General features: G+C 33.2%; 1 protein-coding gene across 3 annotated transcripts; it reads right to left on the reverse strand.

The window, feature by feature from the left end:
• Positions 1–7500: 7500 nt before the first annotated feature.
• Positions 7501–10860, reverse strand: LOC110808383 (DUF641 family protein (DUF641)). 3 transcript variants are annotated; one of them, XM_088220321.1, is made up of 2 exons: positions 10010–10860; positions 7501–7680 (listed from the first exon to the last, which is right to left on the reverse strand). In XM_088220321.1, exons 1-2 carry the CDS (start codon positions 10719–10721, stop codon positions 7526–7528), a joined length of 867 nt encoding a protein of 288 aa, XP_088076447.1. In that variant the 5' UTR covers positions 10722–10860; the 3' UTR covers positions 7501–7525. The 3 variants fall into 3 exon arrangements, with proteins under 3 accessions (XP_088076447.1, XP_088076448.1, XP_021889563.1); XM_088220322.1 differs by lacking the exon at positions 7501–7680 and adding an exon at positions 8618–9061 and having other exon boundaries at positions 10010–10857; XM_022033871.2 differs by lacking the exon at positions 7501–7680 and having other exon boundaries at positions 8618–10857.
• Between the last annotated feature and the right edge of the window lie 2968 nt (positions 10861–13828).

Consider the following 13828-nt stretch of genomic DNA (forward strand, 5'->3'; position numbering starts at 1 on the left):
AGTAGGTTGCATTTTATCTCCATTAGTAAGCTTGATGATGGGCAATGTAAACTTAGCAAAGGTTCCTTAGTTGTGGGTAGAGGAAAGAAGGCTTTGGGCTTATATTGGTTATAAGCTTTAATATCTACAGATCTTGTTAATGCAGTTGAAGGTGATAGCTCCTTAGAATTATGGCAAAAGAGACTGAGTCATATTAATGAGAAAGAACTTGATTGCTTAACTAAAAGGAATTTACTTTCAGGATTAAAAATTATAAGGTTAGACACGTGTGCTCATTGCTTGGCTGGAAAACAAAAGAGGGTTTCTTTTAAACATCATTCTTCGTCCAAGAAAGATGATTTGCTTGAGTTGGTACATTTAGATGTTTGTGGTCTTTTGAAGGATAAGTCATTTTTGGTGCACTTTAATTTGTGATTTTTATTGATGATCATTCAAGGAGACTTTAAGTTCACACCTTAAACTCAAAAGATCAAGTGCTTGATGCATTTAAAGATTTTCAAGCTTTTATTAAGAGAGAAACTGGAAAGAAGTTAAAATGTATTCGCACTGATAATGGTGATGAGTATTGTAGGTCTTTTGATGTATATTGCAGAGAACAGGGTATCAGACATCAAAAAACACATCATAAAACTCCTCAGTTGAATAATTTGACAGAAAGGAGGAACATAACATTGATGGAGAGAGTCAGATGCGTGCTTTCATAAACTAAATTGTCTAACTCTTTTTGGGGTAAAGCTTTGTATACTTTCGCACATGTGATCAATCTAACTCCCATTGATGTTCCTAATGGGTTCTGGTATAGAAGAGATGTTTCCTATAAACACCTATGAGTGTTTTGTTATAAATGTTTTGTGTATATTCCCAAAGATGAGAGGTCCAAGTTATATGTTAAGACTAGGCAGTGTATCTTCATTGGCTATGAGCAAAATGAGTTTTGTTACAGATGATATGACCCAGTTCAAAAAAAAGTTATCAGAAGTCGTGATGTAATCTTTGTAGAAGAGATTATTGAAGATATTGACAAAGTGGAGAAATCTAAATCTCAGATTGGTAGTTTGATTGACTTAGATACATCTCCTACAACTCATATGCCTAATGCAGTTGAGATTCAGAATCATGATGTACAAAATGACAATCATAATACAGATGAGATTGGTGCTCCTGAATATGAAACAATTGATGTTCAACAATATGCACATGTTGAGGAACTTGAAGTTCCACTTAGGAGGTCTACTAGAGATCGAATGCATTCTACTAGGCATTTACCTAATGAGTACATACTCTTGATAGATGAAGAAGAACCTGAATGTTATGAACAAGCAATTGAGAGTGAGTAAAAGGTAGAATGAATTACAACTATGAAAGATGAAATACAGTCTTTACCTGATAATCACACTTTTAAATTGATGAAGCCTCATAAATATAGAAATAGTTTGAAAAATAGGTGGGTCTATAGAGTGAAGTAAGAAGAGAATTTCTCATCTCCATGATACAAAGTCATATTAGTTGTCAAAGGCTTCGGTCAGAAAAAGGAGTTGATTTTGAGGAGATTTTCTCACTAGTGGTTAAGATGTCGTCAATTCGTGTTTTTTTGGGGTTAACTGCTAGTCTTGATTTAGAAGTTGAGCAAATGGATATTAAAACAGTTTTCCTTTATGGTGACTTAGATAAGAAAATCTGTATGGAACAACCTGAATGTTTTGTGGTGAAAGAAAAAGAAAATTATGTCTGCAAATTGAGAAAATGTTTGTATGGATTGAAACAAACACCTAGGCAATGGTATAAAAAGTTTGAGTCAGTTATGGTTCAATAAGGCTACAAGAAGACTACTTCTTATCATTGTGTTTTTATGTAGAGATTTTCTTATAGTGATTTTATTATCCTGTTTCTATATGTTGATGATATGCTCATTGTGGGTTCTAGTTCTTTCAAAATTGATAACTTAAAAAAATAGTTGAGCAAATCTTTTGCAATGAAAGATTTAGGGCCAACAAAACACATTCTTGGCATAAGAAACACTCGCGATAGAAAATGCAAGAAGTTGTGGCTATCTTAAGAAAAGTATATTGAGAAGGTATTGCAACGATTTAATATGGCAAGAGCTAAACTTGTAAGTACACCTCTTGCTATGTCTTTTATATTGAATGTCAAACAATCTCCTTCTAGTGAGCAAGAGAAAAAAGATATGTAGAAAATTCCTTATGCATATGTAGTAGGTAACTTGATGTATGTTATGGTTTGTACTAAATCAGATATAACTCATGCAGTTGGTACTGTTAGTAGATTTCTTTCTAATATGGAAAAATAACATTAGAATACCGTGAAGTGGATTTCAAGATATCTTTGTGGTACTGCTAGTCTGAAGTTGTATTTTGGGATTGAGAAGTCTATTTTCATTGGTTATACTGATTCTGATTTGACATGGGATACAGATTTAAGAAAGTCTACTTCTGGGTAATCTGATTACTTTTACAGATGGAGTTGTGGCATGACAATCTAGGTTGCAGAAATGCATTGCATTGTCTACTACAGAAGTTGAGTTCATTGCAAGGACTGAAGTGTGTAAAGAATTACTCTGGATGAAGAAGTTTATGAATGAGTTGGGCTTTACACAAAAGAGATATGTCTTATTTTGTGACAGTTAGGGCGCTATTCATCTTAGTAAGAATCTTACTTTTTATGGTAGATCTAAATATATTGATGTGAGGTATCATTGGATTCGTGATGTTTTGGATTCTAAGTACCTTGAATTTGAGAAGATACAGACTGATGATAATGGTTTTGATATGTGTGCAAAGGCTTTACCAAGAGTGAAATTTGAAGCATGTCGAATGGTTGCTGGTTTGGCGAACTCCTCCACATAGTCGGAAGGGGGAGAATTGTTAGGTTTTTGGGTTCCCTCATATGTGAAAAAACTCAAATCTTTTTTAACCCATTTATTTTTGGCCCATTAGGGCTATTAGAGTTTTTATAGTATACCACGTTAACCTTAAAGAACAATAGAAAAACAAGTTTTTAGTCACCAAAAGAGAGAGCAAAAAAGGAAATTTTTTGCTGAAAAAATTACATCTAACGTTTTTCGGTTCTTCCCACGATAAGATCGTCATCTTTATTCTAATCAGGCTTAAATTTGGTAGGTATTTAAAAGACTCATCGTTTTTCATTCTGAACGGTGGAGATCGATTTTGAACAGTTGGATTTTTGGTACTTTCAGTTCAAAGTTACTATTTACATTTTTCTTCTCTGCACTGACTAGTTTGACTTTCTCTGACGATCAAACGACCATTGATGGTATGATGAGACTGAAATTTGGTGAACATGTTTAGATAAGTTATTTTTTCATTTGAACGATGGAGATCGGATTTAAACAATCAAAGCACATCCGTTTTGCATGAACAATAACTGCTTTGGTGATATTTCTCCATTCCCTTGTTTATCTCTTATTGTTTGGTTGATTTGCTGTTGAGAATTTATATTGAGGATTATTGTAGTTGCAATAAATACTAATTTTATAGTGGATCTCTTTTACTTGGACCAGGAGAGGTCCTGTGGTTTTTATTCTTCACATTGAAGGAGTTTTCCACGTTAAAAATTTTGGTGTTTTGGTGTGATTGTTTTGGAGCATCTTGGGGCATATTATAATATATTTATTTTGGCTCTATTTTTTACTTAGTTTTCACTGCTCATATATTCATTCAAGTGCTTCTCTACATAATCTGTATACCTAATATGTGTTGTTCCTAACCTAGATCTTTCACATCAAAAGAACTAATAAATTAGTTTTCAAATTAACAATTTCTTTGTCATCATGCCTCATTTTAAATTTCTTACACAATTTTCTGGGAGTTTGTTTTAATCCTTATAAGTTTTTGTTCAACATACAAACTATATGTTGTTTTTTTTACTTAAAAACTGAATCATGTAGATCATTTCCTCTAAATCATCTTGGAGAAATGTAATTCTCACATCTAACTATAAAATATCAAGATTCAAATTAGCTACTAATATAAGAACTATTTTAATGGAATACATCTTTACAATTGGAGAAAAGTTTTCACCAAAGTCAATACCTTTATAGTTAAATCCCTCAACCATTAGGTGAGCTTTATACTTGATTATCTTGTCACCATTTTTATTTAGTTTTTTAGAATTCCTACCAATTAGTAGATATTGTTCTTTATGAAGAAATTCATCTCTTCCCATATAGCTTTCATCTAATGAGCTTTTTCTTTATGAGTTTGAACTTTTTGGAAGCTTTCTGACTCCTCATCTTCTACAAGAGTAACAAATCAAGAGTTAGGACATTAGTAGATAGTACTAGTTCTATAAAAGATCTTTTACACTAAAGTCTTGTAACCTGCGGTGGAGTGGGCTACTACCTTTACTAGATGACTTCTTAATTTACACCATCATCTTCTACTGACTTAGTTTCACTCCCATGTTCTTTGCTCAAGTCTTCTCCTGTAGTATGTTTAGCTATTAGTGAAGAATCAATTTTGATGTTTGTGTTTATCTTCTTAGTTACTTATGATTTAGATGTTGTTTTATACTCTTGAAATATTATATCTCTAGATTTGACACTCTTTTTTTTTTTCACTGGATCCAATAACTTGTGTCTAGATTTGTATTTCTATAACCCAAGAAAACACATGGAGTGACTTTGTCATCAAGCTTCTCTGCTCCTTAGGTACATATATGAAGGTTTTGCAATTAAACTTCATATGATAGTTTGAGACTTCTTTTCTTGTCCATGATTTATCAAAGATGTTATAATCCAACTAAATTGATGGAGATCAATTTAACAGGTAACACAGTAAATAGAGTTTCACCCCAAATAATTTAGGTAGATTAACCATCTTGAGCATACATCTAATCTCCTTGATGATAGTTCAGTTCATTCTTTCACCCATACCATTACGTTGTAGGGTTTTAGGGACTATATTTTCGTATTTGATACTATATTTTAAACAATATACTTTAAACTCCTTTCACGGGTATTTACGTTAATTTTCACTACGAATACACTTCAAGGGAACACCGTTCTCTTGTTATACCATAATGTGAAACCTCGTTAACTATTTTTAGACATGGTCCTTTCTTCTCAAAATAAAAATCCATACCTTTTATGAAACATCATCAATTGAGGTAAAAAAAATCTATTACTGCATGTACCGTCAGTTTCACTAGGGACCACATGCATCAGAATTAAATTAAGCATATTATCTTTTTTTAGAAGTACGACTAAAAAAAACTTAATGTTGCTTGCCTAGTAAATAAATATGACAAGAGTTTAGAGTCATACCTTTGACAAATGGAATGAGACACTTCTTTGCTAAAATTTGTAATTCTTTATGACTAAGATGAGTCATTCTTTTATGCAAAGTGTCAGGCTAAATATCATCTTTAATAGTGTTCAATTCGCCATTAAATAGCTTTGTCCAAGTCTTCATCAGCTTGTTATAAGACTTATCTCTAGCTACTGTGATGGTACCGTTAATCAACTTTTATTTATGATTATTAAAGTAGTTATGCTAACCATCCAAATTTAGTGAATGAGTAGGTAATAAATTCAAGCGTAGACCCGATACATGCAACACATCTTTTGGCGTTAATGTGCAACCCAAATAAGTTTATACACTAATTGTACCAATACCCATTGTATTTGTATGACTGGTATTGCCCATTTTCAATTTGCCAAATTTTCATAAGTTATATTAAGAAGAAGTAACACTCTTGGGTGTACCATGACAAAAATGCCTTGATTCAATAATCCACTCAAGATAAAGATCTTTAACAACATTATATCGATCCGCTTTAAAGGTAAGTCACTACTAATTTTTCGTATTCCTCATATATAATAGTTGCATTAACATCGTCTATCTTTTTTCTACTCTTCTCATCATTTTGTTCTCTCGTATATAACTTGCAATTTCTCTTAATTTGACTCTCTTTACTATAATGATAATATTTGAACTTCCTTTTTTTATGGAATTTTTCTTTAGATTTACCATACCCTTTAAGACCTTTACTCTTACTCATACTTTTATTCTTTATGAAAAGAGCATGTGAAGAATCTATACTAGCATCTATGCATATGATCTTGTTATTTTCTATGTTGTTTTTTTACCATATATAAAGCAATAATTTTATTAGGAGTAGAACCTAATAAAGTCTACAATTGTTATTTTCTGAACTGTTTGGTAAAGAACTTAATGAAGTCCGCAATTCATCATCAAGTTTTATTTTTATAATATTTAACTGATTCATTAAATCATGAAATCACTAGATGTTCTATTGTGGCTTACTCTTTCTTTAAACTTTAAGTTTATTAGCATCTTGATTGTCTAGACTTTTATTCCAAGTGTTTTTCCTCTTGCATATATCTAGCTTTTTCTACAATGCTTGAATATCAATTTCATTGCTAATGTGAGGATAAGTACTCAGCCCATTGCCTAAAATATTCTCTCCGGTTTTTGTGCAATTTTTTCTGATCATAATCATATTTTCTATTGAGTTTATTTTCTCTAGTTTAAGATCAAATAATCTTTTATGGTACAAATAATTTTTCATAATTGATTTTTAAATAGAATAATTTGTACATGATAGTTTAATTATTGACAGTGCTAGATTATTAATTTTAATTCACACAATTATTTTTTATTTTATACAATAAGACTCTATTATGATATTATTTGTTGCGCTCTGAATAATACTAATTATATAAATTTAATTAAATTCAATTATAAAAAAAAGTCAATCTTACTGCATGAAAAAAATAAATACAAAATAAAATATGAGAAGTGAAAAATCATTCAATAGAAAAAAAAATGCTAGAGAAACTTGGAATCAGATCCACTCAACAGTATATGTATAGCAGCTTGTGTTCATACATACATATATATATATATATATATATATGTATTTACCTATTTTATGCCAGCTAAATAGGAAGCAAGTGCACATGAAATAAAAGGGGAGAAGGTTAGAAGTTTGACTTATCCATCCAAACTACTCTCTGAAATCATGGCGGCATTTTCCAACTAACCAAATATTGTGCACACACGACTGCCTTCTTGTCTCTTTTGTTTACAAGTCAACTTCCAAACCACTTGGATCTTATTCCTTATAACTTGCAACTTTTATATCCTAATTTAAAAATACTATAAGAAATAAAATTTCACATTTTATTACAAAATTCAGCCTCCTCTTATTCAAAAGCAGCCCCACTAAAAGCATCCTGTGCTCGATATATATATATATATATATATATATATATTATTACATTGTTGGAAGTTTGAATGATGGTTAAATTTATCCATGTTTGTTAGCTGGGAATAAAGGCACATGAAATCTGGATGAGAAGATAATCCACTACAAAATGTTTGCTAAAAAGCAAGAATAATTCTCAAAGCTCCCCCCAACCGTAATCACGGACACAAATAAAAAAGCCTGGCTTACAAAAATAAAATCCACGAAGCTATGAAACACTTTTGTCATGTCTGTTCAAAGTTATGAACTGCAGTTTTCACTCACTCCCAAGATTTACAACTTCAGTAAAATTACATTTCACTCCAATATTGAAAATCCAAATGGGAAATAAGAACTTCATGACCCTACTTATGCTCCAGATGAGCCCCTCCTCAATCAGAACAAAGGGCCACTTCCTTTCAGGACGTACAACTACAGATCAACAAAACAAATTATTGACACTTGCCAGTTTACGAGGAGTTCTTCTTTTAAAAAATACAAGGTTTGGTTGTCTCTGTCCTTTTCAAACCAAATATGGAAACGGATTTAGAGGAAGAAAATGAAATAAAGCAGGAGAGCAGAAATTGAATTCAGAACCATGTGAACACCCGGCAATATTTGCAGAAAAAGGAGGTTTATGTAGGTTGCATGTGGCTCAAAATAAGTGACAAGACAGAAATTGATCAACAGATAGGAGTGCATCATACGGGAACTAATCTCCACAGTCCCTGGTTTTTGCATATGGAAGTTCAGGCAGCACTAACTTGTTAAAATATACGATAAGGTCATAAAAAGTATCTGTAGAAGAAGCCACAAAAAAGTAGATAAACAGGCATCTTGACAGGGATCATAAGCAAAAACCCAGAGGAAAAAAAGGGAATGTAACTTCGCCAGATAGTGTGAATAAACATCATGCTGCAAAAGAGCCAGTGCATTTACTAACAACCACAGTTCTTGAGCGTCTGCATTCACCAGTTATGCTTCACATGAAGAATGGAGTGGAAGATGGCATGTTCTGTATCTAGTAAGAAGTAATACACATGCAGAATTTCTAGATAAATTTCTAGATAAAGAATCTTAATTGTTCATTAACAAACGCTGCATGCAGAAACATCACCCTCCTAATCTTTAAAGAGGTGTTATGATGGTGGTCTCTGCAATCAAAGGGTGCTACCAATGTTTCTGGGCCTTCAGACAAGAAACTCATTGCAATAAATCTGAAATGAAATTCAATGAAATGGCTACACAACTTTGATTCAATTGTTTCATATAAAATTACAGAATTCCCGAGACACGACTAAGAAGCATTGGAACATCTCATATGAAATTTAAACTATTATATAGTAGAAGACAAAATATCACAATGCGGTAGTCACAAAACTTAGAATCATCGAACAATTCTCATTTCAAGGACAAACCGTTATACATTGTAAAGGATATGTAGATACACAATATCATAATGACACAACTCGGAAGCATTGGCCATTTACTATGCTATTCAAGGTCAAACTGTTATATTTGAAAACCTAGAGTGGATACAGAATTTGTAATTAATCTTTCATGTCGGAGAACTTTCAAATCAAACCTACTAAAAACTGCTTTGCAGCCATTTATACATGGACGCAACATAAAAAACATAAGAAATGAGATGAAAGACGAGACCGACATAGTTACTGCAAGGTAGCTGCAGAGCTGCCATACCAGTCTCCCCTACAGATCCAATGCAGCAGCATAGCAAGGAAGTAATATCCTTTGTGAATCAGTCTCTGCACGGGTACCTTCCATGCTCATTCAGGTAAAGCTTTTGCTAATCCTACAATCCTCCAAATATCAATAATGAGTATTCTTGCATACTATATTCTATCAACAATTCCAAGCTTCAAATGATTTAGTTCAAAACTAAAAATGAAAGCCAAACAACTTTGCTTTCTCATTTGCTGATCTCCACATGGAGAAGCCTCATTATCACTAAAAGGAACCAAGTATAACTATTCTGTACATTTCAACCCACTTAGGTAAACCTGAGACTGAATCACTGTCCTGCCAATTCTAAACCCAGGAACCACCGTGAAAGCTACCTTCCCACAAGCTTTACTTGAAAAGTTACATCTTCTTGTGACATCTTCCATGTAGACCATTGAAAAATCAACCCCTCTTTCAACTTGAAAAATCTCAACCACAGGATCAAATGAAAATGCCAGCTTATTAAGTGTCCATATTGAACTAGCCATGTTAACAAATGACTCATAGAATATAGATACCGATCTCCATGAGTTCAAAATTACTTCTCTTTTGTCCAAATTGCTGAATATGGATAATTCAATAGTCGGGTGAATAAGAGCTTGGTACTTGTTTTCACAAAATCTAGAGAACTCACAATCAGGTCTCCTACTAAGCAAGTCCATGGGATTGCTTGATACATGCTCAAGTAATTGCATCAACGGATCATTACTCTCATCAGAATCTGAAATATGCCCGTTACATGCAACTTCACTGTCACTCAAACCATAGCTTTTCGAGCCAAAACCTCGATACATTCCCAAACAAATGTATGATAGGAGAGCATACCGATTATGCCTTTTTTTAGAATAACCTATACCAGGATGAACAGAATTCGCGGCCAATTCCATATCCCACCCAGCTTTTCTCATCAAATCAACCAAAATCTTACTAAATTTATGCGTTTCTCTACATGCATCATGTAACAAAGAATCGAAAACTTTAACAGATAACAGAACATCACGCGATGAATTCAAATTACCAGATAGTTTCTTCGAGAGCTTCTCATTAGACTTCTGAATCTCACTCAATTTCTTCTTCGATGCTGAAACTTGTGCATCCTTTTGATCAATCTCTGCTTGTAACCTGTTTGAGACGGTCTCTAGTGCTCTAAGCTTGCTCTGATTCTCTTGTACATGAGCTTCCAAGCAAGACCCAAGAGGCAAATCTTCGTCGAAATCCGGATTTTTGCAGTAATCCCTGAAGAATTGCTTCAAATCAGAAAGTCTGCGGAGATGCGACACAAGAGCCCTATCAGCCGTCTTCACACTCTCCTCCTCGAAGGGCACATGAGCAGTCTGCAGCTGAAGATACGAAGCCTCAAAAGAAGAAAGAGTGGCAAAAGTCGACGAAATTAGGCTCTGGGTGATCTGGGTATTTAAAGTCCTAATCCGAGTTTGGCCTGAAGATAACTTTTGGGTCGAGGTATCAATGAACGGCGAAGTCGTTGGTGATCCCGGTAACGGGGTTTTGGCATGGGGAGGTTTATCTGGCTTGATGACGACTACTTTCTGGTCGGGAATGAAGTCCTCAGCAGAGTCTAGAAGAGATAAACCATCGGAGTCAGAAGGGTCGTTATCTTCGTCGGCGAAGAACTCGAAGGTTTTGGTCTTGAAAGCAATGGCGAATTTCTGGAACATTTGGGATATCTGTGGGGGATTAGGTTTTGACAACGAATTCTCCATTTCGGGCATGGAAGAATTCGTTATGGGATTGAATCGAAGTCAGCGTAAACTGTAGAAAAGATTGGAGAGAATTCTTGAGTTCTAGTGCTTCTGGTGCCTTGGATGTCTTGGAAGGAAAGTATGTATGCGGGTTTTTATTTTAATTGTTTATTTTTATTCTTTTTCCTCCTCTAATTCTGCGGACTTTTAATTTTTTTAGAATTCTTTATTCATTCTATTTTTCATAATTTGGTTAACGGTAATAAGGGTTAAAGCTAAAACGACCACGGGGGTGATTCACGTAGCATGAAAGTCTCATACTTTTTGATGGGCTAAAAAACAATTATTTATTATATAATTTTGATTAAAAAATATTTATTTTTTTTTTTTTTTGTGTGTCTAAATTCACCTTAAAATTTTAAATTATGTTCACATAATATTAGTGGTCATTTCTGTTAATAGACATGACAAATTATTATGAGTGTGATATCCACCTTAGTTAAAAGTATGCATGATTTGATAATTGTACTTTTAGCAAAAGCTACCAATCAAACTTAGTTCAGCATTAAATTCCAATTGAACCATATTTTTTACTCTTAATTAATTGCAAAATCAAATCGAAATAGTTAGGAATTCAATATTTTGAATTTTATCATTTTTTTATATATAAATAATAAATCATTTATATATATATCAATATTCATATGTTATGAAATAAAACAAATCAAATAGCGTTAATATTTTGAAATAAAATAATTATACAAATAAATACGAATAAAATTATATAATTTAATTTAAATATAAATCTCTTTTAAACATTTAATAACTTATATTTTTATATAATACATACATATATTGTATTTTAATATATAAAAAATACATAATCATGAATTTAATTAATAAATTGTTTGATGATATTTTAAATTATAAATTGAAAATGAACCACGACGTATGTTTATATATATATATATATATTATATAATTATATATATTAATGTAATTAGTTAGCAATTTAGTATCAACCAATCACAATATTTTGAAATCAACTTGGAAAATTTTTTAATATGGAATAATTTATGTTATATTGTTATTCGAATCGATTATTAGTTTTTACGTACGCTGTAGAAACCAAAAACTTAAATAGAAATAAAGTCATAAATTAAATACGAAAATGAAATAATAGAGTTAAAGTTTACATTGCTTACACAATAATTTAGAATGCCCAATAGGGTTACGAGAATGTTTTTTTCTAAAAAACCAAACGAAAATTAAAGAAATAAACGAAAAGTAAATTACTAAACATCCTAAGACGACATTCACTAGTTTTAAAAAGAGTTCGGATGGTGAATCATTCGCAACTCTCTTGTTGATTGGGATCTGGATCTTGGTCCTCTCAATTTGAAATAGTTAATGAATGAGTGAGGTACACTAACGCAGTAAGAATATCACACTAATCACATATACAAAAAACTGAAGATTGGTAAAAATCAGAAAAATAACTAATGAAACCTTTAATTTAATGTAAATTTATTTACTATAAAGAAAGTCATTCATTCCATATTTGTATAACAAGTCTCTCACAACAATAACTTATGAAAATTCATATTCATATAATATTATTTATCACATATAAGATGACCAGAAATGATCATTTTATATTTTTACCCACTTACCGGTACCCTTGAGGGTCCATAGTGATGTCCTCCTACTCATGAAACTAATATCCAATTAAACAATTAACCGGTTGTCTCTATACCCCGTCCGGTAATGAGCGCCAAACATTCTACCACTTCGATACCTCATCCGATATGAAGGTGAATCATATTTCCTAAACCTTATTGGTAAGGGACTTCCCAACCCCGTCCGACTGAGGTAATGTTCATGGTAGGGTTCCCTATGTACTGGATTCATTAGCCTTTTTCTGAGTACCCAGTAAGTCTTTCACATACAGATTTCCATCAACATAACAATCAACCATGCAATACTCATATCTCATTTTATACCTACCTTTCACTTAAACAATAATATAGTTTAACACAGCTAAATAACCAATGATCGGGATACCGGTATGCAATGCAGGGGAAAAAAATAACAAAATAACTAAAAAAGACCCTAAAAATCATTAATTGAATTACGCACAATATAATAGTAAACAAATATAGGCAATATAGGAAACTAAATAGAAAATTAAAATGACAGTGAATTGACCGATTCCGGCTCCACTAGTGACCTGTAATTATTTCTAGGGTTCTCTAATTGTTCATAAAAACACATAATTATTAATCATTAAGCTTCAGTTTTTCGTAACGAAAAAAAGGGAGAGGAATACTTACTTGAATCGGTGTCCGAAATACTGAACTTTCTATTGTGCTTACTAGCGGTCTCCGGATTTCCTGTATTATTATAGTGGAATCCAAAATACTTGTCATGTACCAAAAAATACCCTAAGAATTCAAAATCGATGTAAAAAAATCATTTTCGGTAAATTTTAGGGTTCCGGCAAGGCGGCACTGCTGTGCTTCGGCAATGGCACCATCGCCTGTGGCGGCAGTTTGCCTCGGCTTGGCCATTTTTGGCCAGTTTTGGCTGGTTTCGGTCGATTTTATATATATCCCTGCAAACAACACGTTAGGGGCCTCAGTTGGCCGAAAAAAATAAAAAAATAGAAACCTACTAGCTGTGAAGTTTTTCAGGTACGGCAGCTCTGCCGGTTCACCTTCGCGGCTGGGAAATTTTCTTCAATCAACCTATAGAAAATAGAATGATGAACACAATGGTGAAAAAACCACACAAAACGGGAAACATAAAAGGGCTCATCAGAGGAGGTTGTGGGTTTTGCCCATGGCAGCGCCGCCGGGCTTTGTCCGTGGTTTTTGGCTCACTCGCCGTTCGTTTTGCTCTGATATGGCTACAGGGGTGCTCGGAATCAAATTTCGAGTGGGTAGGAGAAGTTTTACCTTTTTTGGCGATCGAAGGTGGCTCCGGTGCAGCGACAATCAGTGGTCGACTCCTTTCTCCGGCGATTGATTCTTCTTCTCCGTCGAGAGGTTGACGGCTAGGGTTTGGGTTTAGTGTAATGCAAAATATTTATACCAATCTTGCATTAATCTAGGCCATTCATCACGTTTGATCTCGAC

This window comes from Carica papaya, chromosome 5 (genome assembly GCF_054855325.1).
Source record: "Carica papaya isolate Zhongbai chromosome 5, ASM5485532v1, whole genome shotgun sequence".
Classification (NCBI taxonomy): domain Eukaryota; kingdom Viridiplantae; phylum Streptophyta; class Magnoliopsida; order Brassicales; family Caricaceae; genus Carica; species Carica papaya.